Source organism: Falco cherrug, chromosome 5 (genome assembly GCF_023634085.1).
Source record: "Falco cherrug isolate bFalChe1 chromosome 5, bFalChe1.pri, whole genome shotgun sequence".
NCBI lineage: Eukaryota > Metazoa > Chordata > Aves > Falconiformes > Falconidae > Falco > Falco cherrug.
The window spans coordinates 77,708,036-77,735,807 of record NC_073701.1 but is presented as its reverse complement, the minus strand read 5'-3'; the positions used below and the strand labels follow the sequence as shown (position 1 = coordinate 77,735,807).

Genomic DNA, 27,772 nt, shown 5'->3' with positions numbered 1-27,772 from the left:
TTCTGACCCGTCCGTCAGATGCGCGGTCGCTCATTAGCTGCGGCGGCCGCTCGGGTCGGCCCGGGCGGGGCGCGGGCCGCCGCGGCGGAGGACAGACGAGTCGGGAGGAGAGGGACGGAGCAGCCCCGCCCGGGCGCGAGTCGGCCGCTCCGGCTGCCATGGAGGACGGAGTCTATGGTAGGCCCTGATGGGATAGGGTGGGGCGGGGCGCGTGACGGTGGCCGCGTGGGGTCGGTTCCAAAGGGGTGGGGCGGGCCTCGGTCACGTAACGGGCCCGTATCGTTTACCCCGGGGGGGAGCGGTCACGTGGCAAGGCTTCACCACTCCCTTCCCCGGCTGGGGGGGGCGGTGGGTCAAACCATTCAATGGGATGTTGGGGGAAGGTGTGCGCGGAGGTAATTTCTTAGGCCACGCCTTCTATGAGCTGACCACGCCCCTTTTCAGTCGGGCCACGCCCCCCTTACCGACCCGGCGCTGCGCATGGGATTGATTCTGGGCGGGGTTTGAGGTGAAATGGGCGTGGCTAGCGGAGGGGGCGTGGCTAGAGGAGAGGTGCGGCCTCGTGAGGGAAAACGTGTTCTAGCAGAAAAGGGCGGTGCTTGGTGGAGGGGGCGTGGTTTAGGAAAAGGGGCGGGGTCAAGGCCAAGAGCTGGTGGCTGGGGAGGGAGGGGGCGCAGCCACGGGCCCCCGGGTGGGTGTCTGGGGCAGGGCGTGGGGGCTGTGAGCCCCTTGGCCCCCCCAGTGCCCCCTGACCTGACGGTGGAGGAGCGGCTGGAGCTGGAGAGCATCCGGCGGCGCAAGCAGGAGCTGCTGGGGGAGATCCAGCGGCTGCGGGAGGAGCTGAGTGAGGCCATGAGTGAGGTCGAGGGGCTGGAGGCCAACGAGGGCAGGTACCCCCCAAATAAATACCCCCCAGAATCTCCCCCAAACCCCTGACCCCCCCCTCGATGGTCTCCAATGCTCCAAAAGACACCTCTAGGATGCCTGGACATCCAGCTGGCACCCTAAACTAACCCCCAGGGCTGCTAGATATTCCTCTGGGACCCCCCAAAACCCACCTGAGCCCCCAGAACTGCCCCCCAGGGCCCTCAAATACACACCTGAGACCCTAGACCCCCCCCTCTGGGCCTCCAAATGTCTCCCTTGAGGCTTCCGAATACGCCACCGGGACCCCTCAATCTTGCCTGAGCCCCTAAATCTCTCCCTCCAGAATCCCCAGATGCCCCCCAGCACTCTGACACCTGGTCTGGGGTCCCCTGTACACAAAGACCCCCGTTCCACCCGCCATCCCATGCCTGGGGAACCCCAAAAACCTGGTGCTGAGACCCCAGTCTACCCTCCCCAGTGCATGGGGTGGGCCCAAACACCATGAGGACCCCCCAAAATCCACCCCAGAGCCCCTAAATGCCCCACAACAACCCCAGGTTACCCCCGCCCCCCAGGTGATTTGGGTCTTCTCAGCCTGTCTGAAGGCTCAGGGCACCCCCAGAGCTGCCCTCTTACTCTGGGGTCCCCCTAAAAATACCCTCCAAAGTTTGAGGCCCCCCCCCCCCCCCCCCCCGATCCTGGTTTAACCTCCCCCCTTCAGCAAAACCCTCCAGAGGAACCGAAAGATGGGGATGGGCCGCAAGAAATTCAACATGGACCCCAAAAAGGTGAGGGGAGCATTCCTGGGTGTCTGGGTCTTGGTGCCCAGCCCCCCCCCTTCCCATGTGGGGGCAGGGGGTTTCCTGGCTGCCTGGATCCCTGATGTTTTTGGGGTTCAGGGGATCCAGTTCCTGGTGGAGAACGAGCTGCTGCGGCACACGGCCGAGGACATCGCCCGCTTCCTCTACAAGGGCGAGGGGCTCAACAAGACTGCCATCGGCGACTACCTGGGCGAGAGGTGGGGGTTCACAGGGGCAGAGGTGGGGGGCTCAGTGGTGGGGAGGTGGGGGCTCACTGGGTGCAGGCAGAGCTTCCACAAGAGCCCCCGGCCCAGGACATGGCACCACTCGCCTGGGTCAAGCCTGGGGAGGGTCTGGGTGATTGACAGTGTGGTGGGTGGGGCATGTGTGTGGGCAGGGTCTGTTGGTGATTGACAGCTTGGCTCCACCCACCCCCTTCCCAGGGAAGAGTTCAATATTGGGGTGCTGCATGCCTTTGTGGACCTCCACGAGTTCACAGACCTTAACCTGGTGCAGGCGCTGAGGTGAGGGTCACTTGGGGGTTCTGGGGGATCGCTTGGGGGTCTGGGGTCCCTTGGGGAGGGGGGGTGGGGGGTGGGCTTTGAGACCTTTTGGGTGCTGGAAGCCCTGTGGGGGCCATTTTGAGGCCCTGGAAGGTTGAGAAACAATTTGGAGAGGTCCTGGAAGAGAATTTGGGGGCCTTTTGGGGGGCTGAGAGCCATTTTGAGGCTCTGGGGACTACTTGGGGGTCAGAGTGGTCTTTGAGGGTTGTTCTGGGGGGGCCTGGAGCCTTTTGGGGGGCTATTTAGGGGCACAGGGAGGGTTAGGGACACGGGGAGGGTTTGGGGGTCTGGGAGATTCCTTGAAGATTTGGGAGGGGATCAGATGAAGGACTATGGAGGATCTGGGGGGTCCCGGGGAGGGTTTTGAGGTCCCAGGAAGGATCTGGGAGGTTGCTGGGGGTGTCAGGAGCCCTGTGGGTGTGGGGAGGCCTGAGGGGGGTGTTGGGGGATGGTGGGGGATTTGGGGTGCCCCCCCCCGCCCCAGGCAGTTCCTGTGGAGCTTCCGGCTGCCGGGGGAGGCGCAGAAGATCGATCGGATGATGGAGGCCTTTGCCCAGCGCTACTGCCTCTGCAACCCTGGCGTCTTCCAGTGCACGGGTAGGGGGCGGTGAGGGTCCCGTGGGGCTGGGGGCGGGGCTCGACCCGTTGGATCCACCCCCTGGCCACGCCCTGCCACTCCCACCCACCCTTCTTCCTCATCTCTGTGGGCTGGATCCCTGGTGGGTCCCCTGTGCCACCCCCCCTGACCGCTTGGGTGCTGGGGTTCCCCCCCGAGTAATCTGGATGTTGGGGTCCCCCCGTTCCCTTGTTTGCCCCCTTGGATGCTGGGCCCCCCCGTGCCCCCCAGTCACCAGGATGCTGGGGTCCGCCCATGCCCTCACCCCTTCCCATGCTGTGGGTGCCCCCCCGTGACCCCCCCTGCCCCCAGACACCTGCTACGTGCTCTCCTTCGCCGTCATCATGCTCAACACCAGCCTGCACAACCCCAACGTGCGGGACAAGCCTTCGGCCGAGCGCTTCGTCGCCATGAACCGCAGCATCAATGACGGCGGCGACCTGCCGGAGGAGCTGCTGCGGGTAGGGTGGGGCCGGAGGCGGGGCCTGGCAGGGTGTGGCTGCGATGGGCAGGGCCTGAGGCTGACCATGCCTTCTCTTGCCCATCCGCCCCCCAGAACCTGTACGAGAGCATCCGCAGCGAGCCCTTCAAGATCCCTGAGGATGACGGCAATGACCTGACCCACACCTTTTTCAACCCCGACCGCGAGGGCTGGCTGCTCAAACTGGGTGAGCCCCCGGCCACGCCCCAGGCCACCCCCACCCCCATGGGTCCTCTCTCATCTCTGTCTCCCCTGTGGCTGCCCTGGGTGTACACCCCCACCTCAGACTGCACCTTCCCAGTAGCCCCCAGCCTCCCTGTCCCTTCCCAGTGGCCCCCAGTCCTGCTTAGGTGCCTCCCCAGTGGCTCCCTGACCCCCAGTGCCTCCCGGTCCTGCTCAGGTGCCCCCAGTGCCTCCCTGGACCTTCCCAGGTGCCCCCAGTGTGTGCTGGTGCCCCCCCGCCGTACCCCCCAGTTCCCCCGGGGGTTTGTGGGGGGCCAGTTCCCGTACAGACATGACTGACATCTCTCTCTTTTCCTCTGTCTGTCCCCGCCCCGTACCTGTGACTTCTTCCCCCCCCCCGCCCCTCCCCTCGCTGCTGATGCCTGGCCCGGCCCCCCAGGAGGTACGTACTGGAGAGGGGGAGGGGGGCAGCACCTGGGGTCTCCCCCACAAAAAAATCCCACTGACACCCCCCCCCCGCCCCCTGAAATCCCAGCATGGTTCGTGGTTTGGGGGCTGGCAGGATGCTCTGGGGCTTGTGCCCCCCTCCCCAAATCTACCTCCCCCACCCTCCAATTCCCTTTGGAACCCCCCACAACCCACGTGGCTCTTTGGGGACCCCTGGCTGCCCTCTGAGGAGCCTCCCGAGCCCCCCGCGAGCCCCCCCCTGTCCCCCCCAGGTGGGAGGGTGAAGACGTGGAAGCGGCGCTGGTTCATCCTCACCGACAACTGTCTCTACTACTTCGAGTACACTACGGTGAGAACCCCACCTGCCCCCTGACCCCAGACTCCCCTGGGGTGTTCTGGCCCCCCCTGCTCCTCAAAACCCTGTGGGTCTCCTGAATCCCGCCAGCATTGTCTGGGCTTTTTTGTGTACCCTAAGGTGACAACCCCCCTGACCCTGTTTCTCTCTGCCCCACCCCCCCCCCTTCTGGGGACCCTCGCATGATACTGTGCACCCCCCAAGAAACCCACCAAGCGCCTGGGGGACACCCCCTGACCCCTTTGGACCACCCTGGGCTCTCCCAAAACCCTGGGGCTCCCCTGACACCCTGGTCACCCGCAGGGACTTCCCCCTAAGCTCTGGGGTGGGGGGGGACCCCTTGACCCCCTTGGGTGCCCCCCAAGCCCTCTGGACCGCCCCCACCCCCCCCCAGGACAAGGAGCCGCGGGGCATCATCCCCCTGGAGAACCTGAGCATCCGTGAGGTGGAGGACCCCCGCAAGCCGGTGAGCCCCGCCCCCCCCGTGTCCCCTAGGTCCCTGCTGTGTCCCTTGTGTCCCCCCATTGTCCCCCCCCATATCCCTTTGTACCCCAAGGACCCCCCATTTTGGGGGGCAGCTGTGCCCCCCAGCTGCCCCTCCAACTTGCCCCAACGAGGGGGTCCCCCACATCCTTTGCCCCCTGCCATGTGCTCCCCATATCTCCCCCATCCCCAAGACACCCCACTAAATTTCAGGGGGGCAGCTGCACCCTCCATCTCCCCCTCTACCTACCCACATCAAGGGGGTCCCTCCCAAACCCCCTCTGCTTATTTTCTGGTGCCCCCAAATTTAGGGGGAAGCCGTGCCTCCCCAGTTCCCTGTCTGCCTCCCCCCAACGTGGGGGCCCCCCAAATTTCCCCTGTCCCCCATCCCCAAGATCCTCCCCCCCATTTTTAGTGGGCAGCCATGCCCCCCCAGCTCCCTTTTTTTCCTTCTCCCCAGTGCAGGGGTCCCTTCTCCTTCCATCCCCTGCTTGCCCCCCCAGCCTGACATGCTGCCCCCTCCCCCAGCACTGCTTCGAGCTCTACATCCCCAACAACAAGGGGCAGCTGATCAAGGCGTGCAAGACGGAGGCAGACGGGCGGGTGGTGGAGGGGAACCATGTTGTCTACCGCATCTCTGCCCCCACCCGCGACCAGAAGGACGAGTGGATCAAATCCATCCAGTGAGCACCCCAAAAACCCACCCCCCTGCACCCCAGAATCCCCCTGGGAGGGTGTCCTCAACCCATACCTAGAGCTCCCTGTAGGGGTGGGATGTGCTAGAATTGCTGTATGGATCACTCTGGGAGGGAGCCAGGAGGAGGGGCTGCTGTAAATCCCCCCCCCCACCCAGGGACCCCTACGTTTTCTTGGAGGGGGTCTTCACACACACACCCCGGGACCCCTAAATCCTTCTGGGAGGGGTCCTCCTCCCGGCTCCCAGGGGCTTTATATGGAGTGGGGTGTGTTTGGATCACCCTGTGGACCACTCCCAAGCATCTGGGCTTCCCCTGAGGCGGGGGTGGGGGGTGGGATTTGTCCTGGGGGAGAAGTCTGCCTATCCACCCCTGGGGCTCCCCAAATCCCCTCGGTTCCCCCCCCCCAGGGCAGCGGTTAGCGTCGACCCCTTCTATGAGATGCTGGCTGCCCGCAAGAAGCGTATTTCAGTGAAGAAGAAGCAGGAGCAGCCCTGAAGGGGGGCCGGGACCCCCTGGGAAACCCGCCCTGGACCATGAGGGACACCCCCCACCCCACCCCAAGGACCCTTCTGGACCCACACGGGACCCCGCCAGGACCACGAGGGACCCTTCTGGATCATGTGGGATGACACCCCCAGACCACAGGGGACCCTCCTGGACTATGAGGGACCCCCCGCAAGGACCACAGTGGACTCCCCCAAGACTATGAGGGACCCCTCTGGACCACACAGGACCCTGTGGGACCCCCTGTGATCATGAGGAAACCCCCCCAAGACAACCCTGGACCTCTCCAGGACTGTGAGGAGACACCCCCTGCCCCGGGCCCCCTTTAACCCCTCAGGTGACTCCCCCATGAACCACAAGGCACCTTGAGGGACCCCCAAGGACAATATGGGATCCCCTGGCTCTTGGGGGTCCCCTCCCCAAACCCTGAAAGGATGCCCCTGGGACCGCAAGCTGCCCACCCCCCCCACCCCACCCCTCTTTGAGGGACCTCTGGTACAACACGGGGTCCCACCCTGGGCCCCCCCTTTGGGGACACACACAACCCCCCTCTATGTGTGTGCGTGGACACAGACCCTCCCACGCATGCACCCCGTGGGGCATGGGGGGGGGGGGGGGCACACACGTGTGAGTGGGGCTTCTGCTGGGCAGAAGCAGGAGGCTGGCGTGTGTGAGGTGGGTGCACAGACAAACCTTGTCTGCAGCTTCCCCACCCGACCCCCAGTGCCCCCCAGTCCCTCCCAGTTTGGCGTGAGGGTGGTGTCTGAGGAGTCTCTGCCTTCCCCCTCCCCCCCCCCCCCCCCCTATTTATGGCTCTGCCCCATTAAAGCTGGTGAACACAGTGGGGGTCCAGCCTTTTTCTTGGGGGGGTGGGGGAGGCAGACGTGGGGGGGGCAGGGGCAGCTCTGTGTAAGGTTTTATTTTGCAGTTTTTGGGGGAATAAAACACTGGTTTGGGAGTGGATGGGGCTGGGCACCACGCCCCCCCACACACACGCCCCCCCCCCCCCCCCCCCACACACACCCCCCATGGGGGAACCCAGGCATGCAGCCCTCCAATTTCCCCCAAGGGTGAGGAGCGTTGGGGGTACCTGGGCATCCTGGGAGGGGGATTGGGGGCAGGATGGACCCCCTAAAAGTGGACCCAGGTGTTGGGGGGACCCAGGTGCCCAGCGGGGGTGAAGGGCCGATGGCAGAGGGTAGGGTGGACCCCCCCCCGCCCCGCGCCAAGAGCTGCCCCAGGCATCTGGGGGGGGAGGGGTTCAAGGGCTGCGTGTGTGGGGCTGCCCAGGTGTCTGGGGGGGACCTAGGTGTGGGGGGGTGGGGGTGCCAATGGAGGTCAAGGACCAATGTTAGAGGTAAGGGGGACCCCCACCGCCCCAAGGGTGGACTCAGGCATTTGGGGGCTGGGGGGGCAATGGAGGGCAAGGGTCAATGTCAAAGATGAAGCGGACCCCCCCCCATGTGTGGACGTCTGGGGTGTGGGGACACAGGCGTCTGGGGCCACCCAGCGAGTGGGGCAGAGAACCCAGGCATTGGGGGGGCTCTCAGGGACAGGGGTCAAAGGGCAGGGTGGTGACACCGCCGTGCAGCTCGAGGCCACCTTCAGCCCAGGCCAGCAGGTCGCCGGCCGCCCGGGCCACTGCAGCCGGCCACCGCGGCCACCTCTGCTGCGTCCAGCACCCGGCTCCACAGCTGGAACTCGGAGATCTCCCCCACGAAGGCCTGTGTGCATCGAACCGGCCACCCAGCGCGTCCTGCAGGACACGTGGCGCCATGGGGACACAGGGATGTGCTGCCCGCGTGGCACTGGGACAGGACACCATGGCACCCACACAGCATGGGGTCGTGGCACAGGGACAGGGGGACATGGCACCCATGTGGCACAGGGACGTGGGGATGGGGACGTGGCAGCCGTGTGGCATGGGGACATGGGGATGGGGACATGACACCCGTGTGGCATGGGGGCATGGGGATGTGGCACTCGTGGCACAGGGACATGGGGACATGGCACCCCGTGTGGCACGGGGACGGTGGGGATGGGGATATGGCACTGGTGTGGCACTGGGATGTGGGGATGTGGCACTGCTGCCGCACAGGGACATGGGGACGGGGAGGTGGGGACAGGGACATGGCACAGGGACAGACAGTGGGATGTGTCCCCATGACCCTGTGGTGTCCTGTGACCTCGAGGTGTCCCCCGTGCCCCCCCCCCATGTCCCTGCACGCCCCCCCCCTCCGTGCCCCCCCCATCCCCACCGCTGTACCTGCTCCTGGCCGAGGACGAGGACACCGTGGGGGCGCAGGGGGTGGCCGGCCGCCAGCCCCCCGCCCCGGCCCCGGGGGACCCCGTCCTGGAAGCTGCGCCAGGTGCCCCCCGCTGCCGCCCAGGTCACACAGACGTGCTGCCCACCGGCCCGGGGACGGGGACAGCGCCAGCGGCACTGCCTGGGGGGGCTGTCAGGGCTGGCCCCACAGAGCCCCCAGCCCCACGGCTCCCCCCCCACCCCTCCATAGACCCCTGCCCCCCAATACTTCCCTATAGCCCGCCCATCCCCCACTCCCCATCCCCCCCCCTTCCCCCACCCCCAACCCCCTGGTACTCACAGCCCCCCATAGCCCCCATCAGCCCCACCTCCCTCCCCCCATAACCTTCCATAGCTCCCCTCAGTTCCCCCGTAGCCCCCCCACTTCCCAGTCCCCCCATATCCACCTGTAGCCCCCCTCCTCCCAGCCCCCAATATCCCCCCCTTCTCCCAGTCCCTCATAGCCCCCCAATAGCGCCCACTCCTCCCAGCCCCTCCCATATCCCTCTCAATAGCCCCCACTCCCAGCCCCTCATAGCCCCCCCAATAGCCCCCCCAGTAGCCCCCCACCCCTCCCAGCCCCCCATAGCCCCCCCCAATAGCCCCCCCCCCCCACTCCCAGCCCCTCATAGCCCCCCAGCAGCCCCCCCCCAAGCCCCCTGTAGCCCCCCCACCTGGTCATCCACCAGCAGCTCCATGGGGCGCCCCCCCCACGCCAGCAGCACCAGCTCATTGGGCTGCCCGGGGGCAGCGTAGGAAAAGGGGGTGCCCAGGGCCGGGGCCCCCCCGGGGCGCAGCCAGAGGCAGGCGGAGAGCGCTCGCAGCGCCCGCCGCACTGTGCCCCGCGCCCGGGCGAACATGTAGTTGGTGCGGAGGGGGAAGGCCACGCGGAAGCCCCCCCGGTGGACCCCGGCACCTGGGGAACCCCCTGGCCATCAGCATGGGGCGCTCGTAGTGGGGTGGGGGCCACCGTGGGGGTCCCCAGTCACTCTGTCCCCTGGGGGTTCCGTCCTTTGGGGATGCCCTGGGCAGGGGGATCCCACCCTTGGGGGTCCCCAAGAGTCCCCCACCCCGTGGGTCCTACCCCTGAAGGTCCCCAACCTTTTTCCCCAAGTGTTTCCCACCCCTGGGGGTCCCCAGCCCCGGAGGGTCCCCAACCCCTGTCCCCAAGTGTCTCCAACCCTGGGGGTCCCCAGCTCTCCGTACCCAGCCCCAGGGGGTCCCCAACCTCTGTCCCCAAATGTCCCCATCCCTGGGGGTCCCACTCCTGAGGGTCCCCAACCCTCTGTCCCCAGCCCCTGGGGGTCCCCAACCTCTGTCCTCAAGTGTCCCCAATCCCGGGGGTCCCACTCCTGGGCGTCCACAGCCCACTGTCCGCAGCCCCGGGGGGTCCCCAACCTCTGTCCCCAAGTGTCTCCAACTCTGGGGGTCCCCAACCCTCTGTCCCCAGCCCTGGGGGGTCCCCAACCCCTGTCCCCAAGTGTCCCCAACCCTGGGGGTCCCCAACCTTTGTCCCTACCCCGGGGGTCCCCGTACCTCCTGCTGTTCCCTCACCCTTGTGCTTGTCCTGGGGGTCCTTGACATCCTGGTGGTCCCTGAGGTCCCCGTGGTCCTCGTGGTCCTCCTCTTCCTCATGGGCCTCATGGTCACCATGGTGATGGCTGTGGGCCCAGTGATGCTCCAGGTGGTTGCCATGGGGATGGCCATGCTTGCTGTGGTCACCGTGGTGGTTGCCGTGGTTCCCATAGTGGTTGCCATGAAGATGGCTGTGGTGGTTGCCATGGTGATCCTCGAAATGGTTGCCAGGGAGGTTGCTGTGTTTGCTGTGGTCGCTGTGGTGGTTGCCATGGTTCCCGTAGTGGTTGCTATGGAGGATGCCGTGGTGGTTGCTGTGGTCGCTGAGCTTGCTGTGGTTGCCGTGTTGATCGTGGGGATCACTGGGTTTGCCGTGGTCGCCATGGTGGTTGCTATGGTGGTCGCTATGGAGGATGCTGTGGGGCTTGGCGTGGGCACTGAGCTTGCTGTGGTCCCCGTGGTGACTGTGGTGGTTGCCATGCAGACCCTCATGGTGGTTGCTATGGAGGATGCCATGCAGGTTGCCATGGTCACCAGCCTTGCTGTGGTCACTGGGCTTGCTGTGGTCGCCATGGTGACCGTGGTGGTTGCCATGGTCACTGGGCTTGCTGTGGTCGCCATGGTGATCGTGGTGGTTGCTGTGGTCACCGGGCTTGCTGTGGCCACCATGGTGACCGTGGTGGTTGCCATGGGGGCTCTCATGGTGGTTGCCATGCTTCTCGTGGTCACCGTGATGGCCGTGGTGGCTGCCATGGTTGCCATGATGATTGCCATGGTGGTCGCCATGGTCACCATGGTGGTTGCTGTGGTCGCCATGGTGGTTGCCGTGGTGGTCGCCATGGTCACCATGGTGGTTGCCGTGCTGGTCGCCGTGCTGGTTGCCATGCTTCAAATGGTGGTCGCTGTGGTGGCCGTGGTCGCCAAAGTGGTTGCCATGGTGGCTGTGGTGGTTGCCATGGGGATGGCTGCCGTTGCCATGGTGATGGAGCTGCAGCTCCAGGAGTCCAATCTTCTTCTGCAGCGCCTCCCGCAGCCCCGAGACATTCCGGCTCTGCTGGGGGGGGCGTCACCCCACGGCGCCCAAACCTGCCCCCCACCTCACCCCGCAGCCCCCCACCTCACCCCACAGATCTCTCATCTTAACCCACAGCCCCCCCAACTGCCCCTTCATCTTCCCCCATAGCCTCATCCTGCCCCCCAGCCCCCCCCAGTTGCCCTCCAACCCCCCTTCCTGACCCCCAAGTGCCCCCATCCCCTCCCCCCACTTGCCCTTTGTGCCCCCCCCTCCCTCCCCGGGTATATTTAGCCCAAGGGCGGCCCAGGAGCTGCCCATTAATCCCTTGCCCAGAATTAATCAGCGCCGGGCTAATGAGGGCAACGAGGTGGGGGGGGGGGGGTGGGGAGGGGGTTGGGGGGAGGGGAAGGGAAGACCCAGGCATCCGGACACCCCCACTCCCCCACCGCCTCCCTGCTGCAAGGCCACCAGATGGTCCCCAAAGAGGATCAGGGGGTAAGCTGGGGGTGGGGTGGGGGGGAGGGTGTGTGCCCCGATGCGCCCCAGCACACACACCCCCCCGCAGCCCCTCCGCCTCTGGTGGGACCCGGGCGTTTGGCCAGGGAGGTGTTGCACGAGGGAGCGGTGCATGAGGGAGCGGTGCACGAGGGTGCTGCAGCCCTAGGAGCTGTGCACGAGGATGGTGCATCGCAGGGAGCAATGCACAAGGCCAGTGCAACGCACAGAGCGATGCACAAGGCTGCTGCAGCATGAGGAGCAGTGCACGAGGGTGCTGCACCCCAGGGAGCAGTGAACGAGGATGGTGCAAGTTGTGTACCAGGATGATGCATCCCAGGGTGCCACACATGGGTGTGACACAGCACAAGGCACAAGGATGATGCGCTAAAGGGACCAACGCATAGGTGCACTGTGGCACGAGGAGCCATGCACGAGGACAGTGCACCACGGTGAGCACTGCACGAGGACGGCGCAACACGGGGAGCAATGCACAAAGACGGTGTAACACAAGGAGCGATACACGGGGGCAGTGCATCCCAGGGAGCGATGCAGAAGCGTGCCCCAACCAAGGTGTGTTGCACACGAGCATGCAAGCCCCTCCCCCCTTGCCGCCTCACCTGCAGCTGCTGCAGCCGCTGCCGCAAGCCCTGCAGCACCTGCTGCGCCCCTTCCCCCTGCCCCCGCCAGGCCTCCTCGTGCGACACCACCTCCTCGTGCGACGCCACCTCCTCATGTGAGGCCTGCTGGTGAGCCCGGGCCTGGCACCGGGCCAGCTTGGCTGCCAGCTCCCGCGCTGCCTCCCGCTGCTCCAATGCCGCCTCCCGCTGCTGCACCAGCGCCTCGCGAAGCCGCAGGATGGTGCGCCGTGCCCCTGCCAGCCCCTCGTAGGGGCCCTCGTGCAAACCGTCGTGCGACGCCTCGTGCGAGTCCTCATGTGAGGGGCCGGCGGAGCAGCCCGGCTCCATTTCAGGGGGGAGCGGGGTGCAGATGAAGCGGGGGAGGGGCTCAGGCCCCACCCCCCCCAGCAGCACCCCAAGGGTCACCAGGATGAGCGCGTGGGGTGGCATGGTGGGGGCACACGTGTGTGCAAGGCAAGGGTGTGGGGCGGGGTGCGTGTGCAGCTCCAGGAAGGCCTCTGCAACGCAAGAAAGGATCCCTGTGCACACACGTGTGCAACACGAGTGCTCTGCCCCCCATGTGCATGTGATGCAACAGCTCTCCCCTTGCACACGTGTGTGATATGAGCTGCAGGCCTTTGCACATGAGCGTGCAATGCAGGGAGCAGCCCTGTGCACACACGTGCAATATGTGCAACAGCCGCTCGCACACGTGTGTGCAAGACATGCAGCTCCCTTGTGCGCACAGACTCCTCCCGCCCTTTGCACGTGCACATGTGACATGTGTCATCCCCCCCCTTGCACACTCAGGTGCAGCACAAGCACCTCCAGCCCTTGCATGTGTATGTGCCATGCACGCACACACTTGCACACATGTGACCCCCCCTCCCCTTGCACCTCCTTGGTGCAACAGAAGCGATGCCCTTGCACGTGTGTGTGCAAGACCCCCTCGCCCCCCCCCCCCCCCCCGGCTTCCCCTCACACATGTGTGTGCGACACGGGGCCCTCCTGCCCCCCACCCCACATGTGTGTATCCCCCCCCAGCCCCCCTTCCTCATACCTGTGCACACGCGTGTGTGACGCCCCACAGCTGCTTGCACGTTTGTTCCCGCGGCCACCCAGGCCGGGCCAGTGGTGCTTAATGGTCTTACTGGGCTTTACTGGGAGGGCGGGGGGGGGGAGGGGGGGATCAGAGCGGCTCAGGCAGGGGGAGGGGGGGATTTGGGGGGGGATGGGTGGCACAACTGCCCCTCCCCACCCCCACACTATGGCTATGGGGCAGCTCTGCCCCATAACTGCCCCCCCCTCAAGTTCCCTCAGCTGCCCCCCAACCTGCCCCATGGCCCCCCACCTGCCCCCCAGTCCAAATCAGCTGAGGATTCGCTGGTTCCCAGTAAAGCCCAGTTGCCCCTATTAGTCCAAACCAGCTGGAGGGGGGGGGGGCAGTCCCCAGCACCCAGTACAAACCAGTCCCCCCAGTACAAACCAGTACACACCATATTATTCAAAGTAAAAGCCAGACCCGGAGTTTTTTTTTTTTAATGCCCCTCCCCCCCCTTGACCCTCCCCCACCCCCCCCTCCCCCATTCTGGGGGGGGGTTTGTTCTTCCTCGGGACCCCCAAGTTTGGCACTGGGGGGGCTACATGGGGGCAGGGCCCCCCCTTGCTGGGTCTGGGGTAGGGGGGAGGGGAGCGGCCCCCATTTTGGCACCGGCTGGGGGGGGCCATTCGCCCTCCCCCCCAAAGTCACTGTAGAAAAGGAGTGTTCGGGGGTAGGATCAGGCCCCTCCCCCCGCCGCCATGGAGGGGGCTGGGGGGGAGGGGCAGCAGGGGAGCCCCCTTCCCCCCCAAGTGGCTGCGATGGCTGGGGGAGGGGCTCCGGTACCCCCCCCCCCGGGTCAGTTCTCGATGGGGGCTGGAAAAGGTGGGGGGGGTGTCAGGTACCCCCAGCTCCAACCCCCTCCTGAGCACCCTCAACCCCCAAGCTCTGCCTCTTTGACACACCAGGACCCCCCAACCTCCCCCCCATCCACCCCATAGCACCCCTCAGACCCCCCATCTGCCCCTGTGACACCCCCCGCAGCCCCCCTGGATCTGCCCCATGGGACAGCCAACCCCCTTTACCTGCCCCATAGCCCCCCCCCCATCTGCTCCTTTGCTCCCTCAGCATCCCCACCCACCCTCACCTGCCCCATAACCCCCCAGCCCCCCCATCTGCCCCTCCGCACCCTTCAGCCCCCCCAAAATGTGCCTCATGACCCCCACCCCCCAGATCTGCCCCCTGGGACCACCCAACCCCCCTTATCTGCCCCTTTGCACCCCCCAGCCCCCCAGCTCTGCCCCCCACTCACGGGCCGTGGGGCGCTCGGGCTCAGGGGGGGCCCGGGGGGGCTCCAGGGCAGGGGAGACGGTGAAGCGGGTGCCACGTCGGGGGTCCCCACCCAGGGGGGGGGCCGGGGGGGTCCCGCTCCTCCTCCCACTCAAAGACCCCTCCTGTGGGGTGCCGGGGGTCAGGATCCCCCCCCCCAATGCCCAGGACACCCCTGTCATGGGGAAGAGACACACACCCCCCAGGACCCCCTTCTGTTGGGCAGGGACCCCCCCCTGCCCCAAAGGCTCCCGTGATGTGGGGCAGAGATCCCCCTGCCGCGGTTCCAGAGCCTCCCCTTGACCCAGGACCCCCTCGCTATGGGGCAGTGGCCCCCACCCGGGGCAGGGTCTCCCCCCAAGACCCCCGACCCCCCGCTACAGGGCAGGGACACTCCCCACCCCCAGTGCTCAGGGCCCACCTATACGGGGCTGAGCCCCTCCATGGGCCCAGTTCCCCCCGCCGTGGGGCAGGACACTCCCCCCCGGGTTCTCCCCGCGGCGGCAGTACCCACCGACTCCGTCAGGCGGCGCGAAAGCGTCGGGCTCCGCCCCCTCCCTCTCGGCGGCGCTCTGGCAGCTCAACTCGTTGGTAGGCGTCTCCTACGCGAGGTGGGGGGCGGAGCCTGTCATCGCCCCTCCCCTCCGCCCCACCCTCCCCGCCCCTGTGGGCGGGGCTTCCCGCGCCCCGCCAGCATATCAGCGCCGTCCCCGCCCACCTGGTCAAAGAGGTAGATGGTGACGTCATCGAAGAAGGACACCATCTTGCGCTTCCGCGCCAGCGCCGCTTCCGCTTCAGCCGCGGCCCTCGGCGACTTGAGGAGGCCCCGGAGGCCGCGCCCGTCCCAGCGGGTCACCACCACCGGCACCGCCGGCTCCGCGGCGCCGCCCCCGCCCGCCGCCTCGGCTCCCTCGGCCTCGGCCTCTTCTTCCTCTTCCTCGTCCTCCTCCTCCTCCTCCTCCTCCTCCTCCGGCGGCCCCCGCGCCTCCGCCGCCTCCCAGCGCGGGGCTCGCGGGCCGCGCCGGGGGAAGGGCCTCAGGGCCAGGGGCGGCAGCGGGAGAGAGAGGCGGGAGGCCTTCGCTGGGGTGGGGCAGAGGCCGTGGGGAAGGGGAGAGGGCAGCGGGGCGGGGTTGGGGGGTGGGGGAGGGTGTGTGGGGCAGGTTAGGGGACAGTGGGGCAAGGTTGGGGGCGATAGAGGGCGTGGGAGGGGAGGTTGGGGGCGGAGAGGGGCCGTGGGGCAGGTCAGGGGTTAGTGGGAGGTCGGGGGTGGGGTTATAGGGCAGGTTGAGGGGTAGTGGAGCAAGGTTGGGGGGGTTAGAGGGGGGCGTGGGGCAGGTTTAGGCGGTTTGGGGGTGCAGGAGGGCAGGTTGAGGGGCAGAGCAGGGCAATGGGGCAGGTTAGGGGGCAGTGCCGTGATGTTGGGGGGTAGAGAAGGGCCGTGGGGCAGGTTAGAGGGCAGTGGGGATGGTTGGAGGGTTAGAGGGGGCAGAGAAAAGGGACAAAAAGTCAAAAGGGGGGGACAAGGAGGTGCCCCCTTCCCACAATGCACCACCCCAGAAGACCCCCCACCTCCTGCCCCCAAAAGCCCCTTGTTGCCCCCCTCTTCCCAGCCTCATTCCTCACCCACCTCGGATGTCGGCGCTGCTGGGGGTGGGCGTGGGGACGGGGACGTCGGTGGCGCCGCCGCCGTGGCCGTTGTCCCCCACCCGCCCTCTGCTGGCCCCCCCCTGTGCCAGGGCCTCGGGGTGCTCGTCCTGTCCCCGGGGTGCCAGCAGATTTCGGGTGACGTCCTCGCGTAGGGTGACCTGCAGTTGCTCCTGGCACACCTGCACCACGAACCCCCCTTCGGCAGTGGCCCCGGGGACGTCCCCGTCCCTGTCCCCCTGCCCGCGATGGGACACCTGTGTCCCCGGGGTCACCGCCACCTTGGTGGTGCCACTGCCACCGGCCCCTGCTGCGGGTGATGGGGATGTCTCTGTCTCGTAGCCGCTGTCCCCTGGGCACTGTCCCGGTGAGGGTGGTGACACCCTTGGGGCTGGGGACACCTTGGGAGGTTCTTTTGGGGATGGCCCCCCTGGAAGTTTCGCTGGGGACCCTCTTGGGGATCTCCTCTGGGGACCCTGTGGAGAGATCTCTTGGCATTTCTTTGGGGATGCCTTTGGGGTCATCATCTCTTGACACCTCCTTGGGGACGCCTTTGGGGACATCTCTTGGAGTCTCCTTGGGGAACCCCTTGAGGACATCTCTTGGCGTCTCCTTGGGGACATCTCTTGGCATCTCTTCGGGGCTGCCTTTGGGGTCATCTCTTGGCATCTCTTTGGGGACATCTCTTGGAGTCTCCTTGGGGAACCCCTTGAGGCTCTCTCTTGACATCTCCTTGGGGATGCCTTCGGAGACCTGGGTGGACCCTTCCCCGGGGACCCCTTTGGGGACCGGGCTGGGGACCCTGTTGGGGACTTTGAGCACCTCCTTGGGGACCCCTTGGGCACCTTCTCCAAGGACGCCTTTGGGGACATCTCTGGGCATCTCCTCAGAGACCCTTTTGGGGACCTCTTGGGACACTTCTCTGGGGACCTCCTGGGACATCTTTTTGTGTCCCCTTCTGGGCACTGCCTTGAGGATGTCATCGGGCAGTTCGGGGGGGGCATCCCTGGGGATGTCTCTTGGCACCTCTCTGGGGACCCTGACAGGGACATCTCTTGACATCTCTTTGGGGGCTTCTCTTGGCACCTCTCTGGAGACCCTGCTGTGGACCCCTTTGGGGACATCTCTGGGGACATCCCTTGGCACATCTCTGGGGATCCCTTTGGGGACATCTCTGGGGACATCCCTTGGCACCTCTCTGGGGATCCCTTTGGGGACATCTCTGGAGACCCCTTTGGGGATGTCCCTTGGCACCTCCCTGTGCCCCCCCTTGGGCCGCCACCTTGGGTGTCCCCGCCTGGCCAGGGGATGACCGTGGGGGGGTCCCCGAGAACCCCGGGTACCAGGGCCACCTTCTCCTCGGGACCCTCGGCCAGTGCGGCCAGCGGTGGCACAGCCACGGCCACGAGGATGCCGGTGCCTGGGAAGGGAGACCCTGGTGGGGGTCCCCAAGGACCCCCCCGGGGAAAATCCTCCCTCAGGGATGTCCCTGGTGCCCCAGGCGTCGTCCCTTGTATCCACAGGGATGTCCCTGGTGCGCCGGGTGCTGTCACATCTGTCCAATGTGACCACGGGGAGGTCCCTTGTGCCCCTGGCACTGTCATGTCTGTCCAAGGGGGCGTCCCTTGTGATGAAGGCAGCATCTCTTGTGACAAAGGGGATGTCCCTTGTGCCCCAGGTGCCATCTCTGGTGGGGTAGGTGACATCTCTTGGGTCCATGGGGACACCTCTGGTGTCACTGGGGATGTCCCATGTCCCCCAGGCACTGTCTCTCGTGCCAAAGGTGACATTTCGTATGCCCAAGGGGATGACCCTTGTTCCCTGGGTAACATCTCTTGTGTAGGTGCCATCTCTTGTGCCCATGGGGATGTCTCTGCTGCCAAAGGGGACATCCCTTGTGCCGAAGGTGCCATCTCTTGACCCCATGAGGCCATCTCTGCTGCCGAAGGGGATGTCCCTTGTGTGCTGGGCACTGCCTCTCCTCTCAAAGACGTTTCTTGTCCCCACGGGGACGTCTCCAGTGCCAAAGGGGACCTCTCTGATGCCGAAGGTGCCACCTCTCCCATCAGCGGTGGCCTTTCTTGTCCCCATGGGGGCATCTCTGGTGCCAGAGGGGACGTCCCTTGTGTCCCAGGCACTGTTTCTGGTGTCAAAGGTGACATTCCTTGTCCCCACGGGACCATCTGGGGTGCTGAAGGGGATTGTGTCCCAGGTGCCACCTCTCTGGTCAATGGTGGCCTCTCTTGGCCCCACGGGGCCATCTCCAGTGCTAAAGGGGACGTCCCTTGCATCAACGGTGGCCTCTCTTGTGTCAACGATGACATGTCTTGTCCCCATGAGGCCACCTCCGATGCCAAAGGGGATGTCCCTTGTGCCCCAGGTGCCACCTGTCTGGTCAGCGGTGGTCTCTCTTGGCCCCATGGAGCCATCTCCAGTGCCAAAGGGGACGTCCCTTGTGCCAACAGTGGCCTCTCTTGAGTCAACAAAGACCTCTGTTGTCCCCATGGGGCCACATCCAATTCCAAAGGGGGTGTCCCTTGTGTCCCAGGTGCCACCTCTCTTGTCAATGGTGGCCTCTCTTGCATCAACAAAGACCTTTGTTGTCCCCACAAGGCCATCTCCAATGCCAAAGGGGATGTCCCTTGCATCAATGGTGGCCTCTCTTGTCCCTGAGGGGCCACCTGTAGTTCCAAAGGGGATGTCCCTTGTGAACCAGGTGCCACCTCTCTTGTCAGTGGTGGCCTCTCTTGCATCAACAAAGACCTTTCTTGGCCCCACGGGGCCATCTCCAATGCCAAAGGGGATGTCCCTTGTGCCAGCGGTGGCCCCTCTTGCATTGACGAAGACCGCTCTTGTCCCCATGGGGCCACCTTCAGTTCCAAAGGGGACATCCCTTGCGCCCCAGGTGCCACCTCTTTGGTCATCGCCGTCCCCTCTTGTCCCCACAGTGCCACCTCGTCTTGCCCCACTGCTGCCCCCTGCCCCTCTGCCCCCCAAAGCCCGGGGTGACCAGCGGTCTCGGTGGCTTCAGTGGCCTCAGTGGCCGCGGGACACTCCACCAGGGACCCCCTCTCCGCCCGCAGGGATGAGTCGTCCCCGGCGCTGTCACAGCGGGGCCGCAGGGGGGCCCCCCGCTCCCGCCACCCGCGCACCACATCGGCACGGGCCAGGGCGCAGGTACAGGGGGGTGGGGGGGTGTCCCCATCCTCTCCCTCCTCGTCCCCCCGGCAGAGGGGACAAGCCAAGGGGCGCCGGGGGCTGCTCCCCCCACTTCCAGCCGTGCTCCCTGCCGAGCTGCGCTCCCCCCACCCTTCCCCAGCTCCCCCCATCAGTGCTGTCTCCTGCACCCCGCGAAAGGGGTTGAGCCCCCCCCGACGGCTAGGGACAGCGGGGGGGGCCATGGCCTCACCGGCGTCCCCCCCACCTTCGTGTTCCTCCAGGCGGATGTAGTACTCGCTGGTCCCCGAGGGGCTGCGGGCACCCAACACCGGCAGCACCCCGGGGGTCCCCAAGGTACTGGGGCGGTTTTGAGGTGGGGGTCCCCCACCAGAGCGGCCCCCCCGGGCGCGTTCCCAAAGACACTCGAAAGCCAGACGTCCCCGGCTGCTCTGGGTGACGGTGAGGACGTCCTCGGGATCGGGGCCAGGGAAGGTGTCGAGGAGGGGGAAGGCGGAGGGAGGGCGAGGGGGGGGGGCTGGCGCCGGGGACCCCCCCTGGGGACCCCGCAGGAGGGTGCTCAGCCGGCGGTGCAGCTCTTCCAGCGATGGGCGCTGGGGGGGCGGGCGCCAGCAGGACTGCAGCACCCCGAACCTGCGGGTGGCACCCACCCCCCACGGTGGGTGTTGGCGGGCAGGGGGCACTCACGGGGACACCCCCCAGGGATGGGGAGACAGGGACACCCCGGGGATGGCGGGTGTGTGTGTGTGTGTGTGTTTGTGACAGGGGCACCCCAGGGATGGAGATGGGGGGTGTGGGGTGGGGGGGTGTGACGGGGACACCCCGGGGACAGAGATGGTGGTGGTGGGGAGGTGATGGGGACACCCCGGGGACGGGGATGGCAGGGGCAGGAGGTGACAGGGACACCCCAGGGATGGAGATGGCGGGGGTGTGTGTGACAGGGACACCCCAGGGACGGGGATGTGGGGGTGGGGGGAGGTGACGGGGACACGACAGGGATGGAAATGGGGGGGGGGGGGTGAGGTGACGGGGACACCCCAGGGGCAGGGATGTGTGTGTGTCAGGGACACCCCAGGGAAGGGGATGGCATGGTGGGAGGGGACAGGGAAAGTGACAGGGACACCCTGGGGATGGGGACACCCAAGGGATGGGGATGGCATAGGGGGATAGGACAGGACAGTGACAGGGACACACACCCCAAGGACGGGGACAACCCAGGGACGGGGGTGGCATGGGGTGGGGGATGACAACGGAACAGTGACAGGAACACCCCAGGGACAGTGGCAGGGACACCCAAGGGATGGGCACCTACCCCCCTGGGGGGACAGGGACAGATGGGAGGACACAGCCGGTGGGTGGATGTATTGGGGGGTCCCTGTCCCCCCCCATGTCCCCCTGTCCCCCCCATGTCCCCCTGTCCCCTCCCACTCACCAGCTGTCAGCGTGGGGCAGGCGGAGCCGGGGGCGGCCAAGAGCCAGGGGACGTCGGCGCATCAGGCGGCCGAGGAGCTCCTGGTCCGAGAGGTGCTGGTAGGGCTGGACCCCCAGCTCAAACAGCTCCCACAGCGTCACCCCCAGCGACCTGATGGGGACACCGTGACACCCTCCTTGTCACCACAGACGCCACCACCCAAGGACTGTCGTGCTGGATACAGTGGCATTGTGACACCATGATGCCAGGTGTGGTGGCGTCACGACACAGTGAGGCTTGTCACCCTAACGCTAGTGACTGTCATGTGGGGTGACAACACCATGATGCTTGTCACTGTCACACCAGGGGCCATCATGCCGGGTCTTGTGGCATCACAACACCGTGACACTTGTCACCGCCACACCAGGGCCCACCGTAGCATCACAACGCCATGACGCCGTTGGGCTGAATGCTGTCATGTCTGGCATCACAACAATGTCCCGCCTGGGCACCATGCAGTCGTTGCCGGTACAACAGGACGTGGTGACATCAGGACAGTGTCACACTGTCACAGGTGGGTGCTGCAGCACCCCAGCGCTGTCACACCCCAACACTGTAACACCATGACACCCCAAAATGTGACATCAGGACCCAGTCACACCCGGGCACTGCAACCCCATGCCCCCACTGGGACAACCTGGCACCAGGGTGGGTGACGCTGCCACACCACACCACTGGGATGGGGGTGTCCCCAATGTCCTTGATGTCCCCTGGTGTCCCCTGTGTCCCCAACTCACCAGACGTTGCTCTCTTTGCTCTGCTCTGCCACCGCAAGGGTCCCCTGGGTCTCTGCCAGCAGCTCGGGGGCCACCCAGCGCAGGGGGACCCACAGCCGCTCAGGGGTCACGTAGTAGTCCTCCTGGGGGGAGGGTGTCACCCATTGTCCCCAACCCTGGCCCCAGACTGGCCCTACCCATCCCAGCAGGTCCCAGTTCTGTCCCCAGCTGGTCCTGAGGCTCCTGGCCCCGTGCTGGTGGGTCCCTGTCCCCACCGTGTTCCCAGCATGTTCCCAGGCCCCTGGGTCTGTCCTGGTGGGTCCCCGGCTTTGTCACCCCATCCTGGCTGGTCCCTCTGTCCCCATCCCCATGTCCTGCCATCCCTGTCCCCATCCTCACATCCCTCTGCCCTGGCTGGTCCCCATCCTGGTCATCCCTCTGTCCCTTGTCCCCATCCCTGTCCCCATCCCGGTCATCCCTGTGTCTCCATCCCAACTGGCCCCTGTTCCTGTGTGTCCCCCTCTTGGATTGTCCCCATCGTGGTCGTCCCCTTCCTGGTCATCCCCATGTCCTCCCATCCCTGTCCCCATCCCAGCTGGTGCCCATCCCTGCATCCCTCTGCCCTGGCTGGTCCCCATCCTGGTCACCCCTATGTCCTCATCCCTGTGTCTCCCCATCCCTGCCCCCACCCCAGTCACCCCTGTGTCCCCCCCACCCCTGTCCCCTCCCGGCCGTGTCCCCATGGGTGCCACCCACCCGGTAGTTGCTGTGGGCCAGCCCGTAGTCCCCCAGCCGCACCGTCAGCTCCGAGGTCAGCAGGCAGTTGCGGAGGGCCAGGTCGCTGCGGGACCCACTCAGCCCCCAGGCCCGGGGGCCACCCAGGCGTTTGGGGGGACCCCCACCCCAAGGGGGACTCGGGCATTCAGGGAGACCCCACCCCAAGGGGAACCCAGGCATGTTTGTGGGGGACCCCATCCCAGGGGACACTCAGGCATCTGAGGGGCACCCAGGTGTCTGGGGGGACCTGGGCGTTTGGGGGGACCCCCACCCCAAGGGGGACCTGGGTGTTCGGGGGGACACCCACCCCGGGGGGGACCCGGGTGTTGGGGGGGGGACCCAGGCATTTTGGGGTCACCCAGGTGTCTGGGGGAGACCCCCACCCCAAGGGGGACCCCGGGAGTACCTGTGGACGTAGCCGTGGCGGTGAAGGTGCCGCAGCCCCAGGGTCACCTCGAGCGCCAACCGCTGCAGCGTGGCCACGTCGCGGGGGGGGCAGCTCTGGCGTCCCCCCCCCAGCCCCCCGCTGCGCCCGCAGGTACCGCTTCAGGTCCCCCTGCCAGAGGTTGATGGGGTCACGGGCAGGGACGGACAGACACACGATCACACACGACCCGGGTGGTCTTGGGACACGGGGTGGTGCGGGGGGCAGGGGGGGGCAGGGGGCAGAGCCCCTGTGAACCCCTTGCGCACCCCCCGCCGTGCAAGTGCTCATGCCCAGCGCTCCTGTGCATCCCCCCCTTGTGCAAACCCCATGTGCAAAAAGCTGTGCAGCCCCTCCCTGTGCAACCCTCCCCGTGCAACCCTCCCCGTGCAACCCTCCCCATGCAGACCCCCTTGTGCCAACTCCCCCGTGCAACCCCCACCCCGTACACCCCCCCCCCCCGTGCAACACCTCCCCCCGTGCAACACCCCCACCCCCACCACGTGAGCGCTTACCAGCTGGCAGTACTCCATGACCAGTAGCAGTGGCCCGCTCTCCCCACACAGCCCCAGGCACTGCAGCAGGTTGGGGTGCTGGAGGCTCCTGCAAAGCATTGGGGGGCGTGTATGCGCTCCCATCCCCCCCCGCTCCAGCCCCCCCAAACCCCTCAGACGCCGGGGTTACCCCTCCCCCCTCCCCAGTACCGGTAGGGTTGAGCTTCATCCAAGAAGCGTCGCTGCTCAGGGGCTCCGGCACCAGCTCGAAGCTCCTTCACCACCACCTGTGCTGGGCTGGCATCCCCCAACAGCTCCCCCAGGATCACCTGAGGGGGGGGCAAGAAGTTTTGGGGTTCAGGGGAGTGACTCCCCTGTTAAATCCCCCCTCCGCCCTGCCGAGACCCCTCCCTCACCTTCCCGAACCAGCCAGTGCCAATCTCCTGGAGGTAGCTCAGATGCTGCCGGCTCAAGCTTGGGGGCTTCGATGGGTCTAGAATTAGGGGTGCAAGGGTTTTTTTTTGGGGGGGTGGGGTGCAGTGGGGCTCCCACAGGGACCTTATCGGTGCCCTGGAGCCATCAGCCCCTCCCCCCCCCCCCCCCCCCACTTGGGGCAGAACCCATTAAGGGGTCCCAATAATACCCCAAGATGGGGCAAGGTATACTGGGGGGGCTCAGCCCCCCCTGATGAGCAGTTTTGGGGGGGGACATCCACCCCCTGTCTCAGCTGCTGGCATCTCAGCGCCACTGCATGTCACCACTTTGATCAGCAACTGGTGACATTTCTGGGGCATCGACACCTGCCCCAGTTTAATTACCCCAGGGTGGGGCCCCCCTAAATTCTGGGTGCCCTCACAATACTGGGTGCTCCCTGCCCTAAATGCCGGTACCCCAGATACTTCAAAAAGAATCCAAGGGTAACAAGGAGCTTGTGAGGGGGTCACTCGGTACTGGGGGGGACACCTAGAGCATCCACAGGATCCCCCCAATCTGTTGGGTGACCTAGAACCTCCTTTGAGCCACCTTGAAGTGCCTGCTGGGTGATCTAGAACACCCGTAGGGCCCCCCCAGTGCCTGTGGGGTGCCTCTGAGCACCTAGAGGGCCCCCCTAAACCACTGGGTGACCCAGAGGATCCCCCCAAGCCCTTGGGTGACCTAGAACCCTCTTTCATTCCCCCCAAACCACATGCTGGGTGACCTAGAACACCCATAGCCCACCCCCAGTGCCTGTGGGGTGCCTCTGAGCCCCTAGAGGGCCCCCATGAACCATTGGGTGACCAAGCCATTGGGTGACCCACAGAATCCCCCCAAGCCCTTGGGTGATCTAGAACCCCCTTTCAACCTCCCAAAACCACCCGCTGGGTGACCTAGAACACCCATAGCCCCCCCCCCCCGCCCAGTGCCTCTGGGGTGTCTCTGAGCATTCATGAGGTCCCCTAAACCATTGGGTCACCCAGAGGATCCCCCCAAGCCATTGGGTGACCTAGAACCCACTTTCACACCCCCCCAAATCACACACTGAGTGACCTAGAACCCCTCTTTGACCCCCCCAAGAGCCCAAGAGCCAATCCATGGAGTCCCTCTCCCCATCACCTCCCCCACGCCCCAGCCCCCCTTACCGGTGGGGGGGGGTGGGGGGGTGGGCCCCCCTACCTCCCCCAAGGGTAGGACGTAGACATCGGGCAGGGATGGGGAGGATGAGGTCTCCTCCGCTGGTGGTGTGAACTCCCCGGAGTCCTCCTCCCCCTCGGGGTTCTCGAACTCCTGTGTCCCCCCGGGTGGGTGGGTGCAAGGGGGCGTCAAAGTGCATCAAGGGGTGGCCCTCCCCCACCCCCCAGCATGCTGGAGGGGGGACAGCACCCCTCACCTTGAAGCCCACGTCGCCCCGTTTGCAGCACAGGCAGGTGAGGAGGAGGAGGACGAAGGCCACCAGCCCAGAGCAGGAGATGAGCACCACGGCGTAAGGGGGGGGCAGCAGCCCCCGCCCGGGGGGCAGGCTCCCTGGGGGGGTGGAGGGAGGAGAAGCCATTTTGGGGGGTCCCCAAGGTAGTGGGGTGCACCCCGGGGCTGGGGGGAGGAAGACTGGGGGGGTGGGGCCCGGGGGTGATGGGGGGCACGGGGGGGGGGGGCATGGGATGTATCTGGGGGGGCCCCATGGGGCTGTGGGTGGTGGTTGGAGTGTGCACCAGGCAGGAGGGTCCCACGGGGGTGATATGGGGTCCCGGTGGTGGGCACCCTGGCTGCGGGGGGGGGGCGGGGCAGCTGAAGGGGGACCCATGGGGGTGGGGGGGCAGTTGGGTGTAATTTTGGGGGTCCCGTGGGGCTGGGGGGTCCTGCCTGGGGAGAGTCCCATGGGGGGTGTCTCAGAGAGGGGGATGTCCCCAGGGGTGGGGGGTCGCATCAGCCATTTCCATCTAGCTGAGCCCGTGGGGACAGGTGTTTAGCCCCCCCCCCCCCCCCCCCCCCCCCCCCCCGCCCCTCAGGGGCCCAGTTCCGCCCCGGGGACACGATGGAGGGGTATGGATGCCCGGGTTCCCTCCCCCCTCTCCTTTCCCAGCCGGGTAATGGAGGAGGGAGGGTGATGGGGGGGAGGGACAACAAGGGGGCTGGGGACAACGGGGGACAGGGGACGGGGACAATGGGGGGACAGGGACAATGGGGGGGTAGGGGATGGGGACACAACAGGGGACAGAGGTATGGGGGGCACGGGAGGGGTATACAGGGGATGGGGACAACGGGAGGCTGGGGACAATGGGGGGATGAAGGGATGGGGCGGGGGGGGGGGCGGGGAAGCCGAGGGGCTGGGGACAACAGAGTGCTGGGGATGGGGGGGCACAAGAGATGGGGACAAGGCGGGGGGACAAGGGGCGATGATGGGGACAACAGAAGGCTGGGGACAAGGCGGGGGGGACCGGAGGGAAGGGGTTGAGGGCTGGGGACCAGGGAGGGGGGGTGGGGGGCAGGACAGAGAGACGGAGGGATAGACCGAGGGATAGACGGATGTGGGGATGGAGGGATGCGGGGAGCGACGGACAGAGGGGCACAGGCAAGGGATGCAAGATGGGGACAGATGGACACAGGGATGGACACACGCACGGATGAGATGGATGAATGATGTGGGGACAGATGGACATGGGGCTGGATGGACATGGGACTGGCTGGCTGGACAGATGGATGTGGGGCTGGCTGGACGGGTGGATGGACAGGCAGACGTGGAGATGGATGATGTGGGGCTGGCTGGCTGGATAAATGTACAGGCAGACGTGGAGATGGATGATGTGGGGCTGGATGGACAGACGGACAGACAGCCATGGGGCTGGATGGACAGATGGATGGCCATAGGGCTGGCTGGCTGGACAGACGGAGGGACATGGGGATGGTCAGTGTGGGGCTGGATGGACAGACAGCCATGGGGATGGACAGACAGATGGACAGATGGCTGGCCATGGGGATGGATGGATGGATGGGCGGATGGATGGATGGCCAGGCACCCATGGGGCTGGCTGGATGGCGGGGGGGGCAATTGGGGGGGCAGGACTCACCGCGGGCCGGGGGGGCCCCCAGGACACCGTGGGGCCCGAGCGAGGCCATGGCAGCGGCGGCAGCGGCCGGCAGCAGGAGGGGGGGGGGGCCCTGGCCACCGCATCCCGGCCCCCACTAGGGCCCTAACGGGGTGTGGGCGGGGGGGGGGGGCAGCTGAGGGGAGGGCGGCCCGGCCCGGGGGAGGGCAGCCCGTGCCATCCTGGGTTTGGGGGGGGAGGATGGCTAGAAGGAGGGGGGGGGGCAATGAGGGGGTCGGGGGATAGAGGGGGGGCTGTAGAGGGGGTCGGGGGACAATGGCGAGGCTAGAGGAGGGGGTGGGGGGGGCAGAAGGGAGGATGGGAGACAATGGGGGGCAGTAAATGGGGTGGGGGGGACAGCAGGGGGTGGGGGGGGAGCAGAAGGGGTGGGAGAGGCAGTAAATGGGCTGGGAGGATAGCAGGGGGGCGGGGGGGGGCAATTGGAGGGTGCCGAGGGGGGCAGCAGCGGGCCCGGGGGGGGTCAGGGCGGCGGAGGCGGCCGAGGAGCCGCCGGCGCGGCCGTGCGGGAGCGCTGCTGCCCCCCCCCCCGCCCCCCCCGGCCCCGCCCCGCCGGCCACCGCCTCCCATTGGTCGCCGGGGCTGTCTGTCAGGGCAGGGGCCGCCCTCCCGGCGCGGGGCGGGGCGCGGGATGCAGGGGGTTGCCATGGCGACGGGGCTGGGTACCACGGGGGGTGGGGCGGGGGGGCGAGGGGGGAGACGGGGGACGGGGCGACAGAGGGGGGACGCGGGGGGGGGAGCGAGGAGGTGGCCAGAGCGGGGGACGTGGGGGGACACGGGTGACACTGGAGGGGACACGGAGGTGGCTGTGGGGGGGACAGAGAGGGGACGTGGGGGGACACGGGTGACACTGGAGGGGACACGGGGGTGGCTGTGTGGGGGACATGAGGGCACACAGAGGGGGGACATGGGGGGAAAAACAAATGGTCAAGGAGGGGACAAAGGTGGACACGGGGGTGGGGCATAGAGGGACGCTGGGGACAGCGTTGGCCATGGCCATGGAAGGGACATGAGTGTCACGGGGGGGGGGGGGGGTAATGACATCAGGTGACACTGGAGAGGACAAGGAGAGGGATATGGAAGGAGACATATATGAGGAGGACATATTGAGGGGAC

The 27,772-nt window shown here is 66.6% G+C and overlaps 2 protein-coding genes across 2 annotated transcripts; one reads left to right on the top strand and one right to left on the bottom strand.

Moving 5' to 3' along the window:
- Nucleotides 1–25: 25 nt before the first annotated feature.
- Nucleotides 26–6,838, top strand: CYTH2 (cytohesin 2). The gene is made up of 12 exons (XM_055711895.1): nt 26–177; nt 743–890; nt 1,589–1,655; nt 1,767–1,885; nt 2,111–2,191; nt 2,715–2,827; nt 3,159–3,307; nt 3,403–3,514; nt 4,230–4,306; nt 4,707–4,778; nt 5,324–5,478; nt 5,901–6,838. The coding sequence occupies exons 1-12, from the start codon at nt 159–161 to the stop codon at nt 5,986–5,988; spliced, it is 1,200 nt and encodes a 399-aa protein (XP_055567870.1). The 5' UTR covers nt 26–158; the 3' UTR covers nt 5,989–6,838.
- A 5,429-nt stretch (nt 6,839–12,267) lies between these two features.
- LMTK3 (lemur tyrosine kinase 3) lies at nt 12,268–26,756 on the bottom strand. The gene is given in 18 exon segments (XM_055711980.1): nt 12,268–12,525; nt 13,068–13,167; nt 14,890–14,977; nt 15,094–15,455; nt 16,003–17,958; nt 18,200–18,849; nt 18,966–19,829; nt 20,629–20,778; nt 21,405–21,526; nt 22,140–22,224; nt 22,567–22,655; nt 22,657–22,716; nt 23,100–23,187; nt 23,289–23,407; nt 23,495–23,571; nt 24,698–24,842; nt 24,946–25,079; nt 26,621–26,756. Coding segments are annotated over 18 exon segments (5,268 nt in total). The 5' UTR covers nt 26,670–26,756; the 3' UTR covers nt 12,268–12,395.
- Between the last annotated feature and the right edge of the window lie 1,016 nt (nt 26,757–27,772).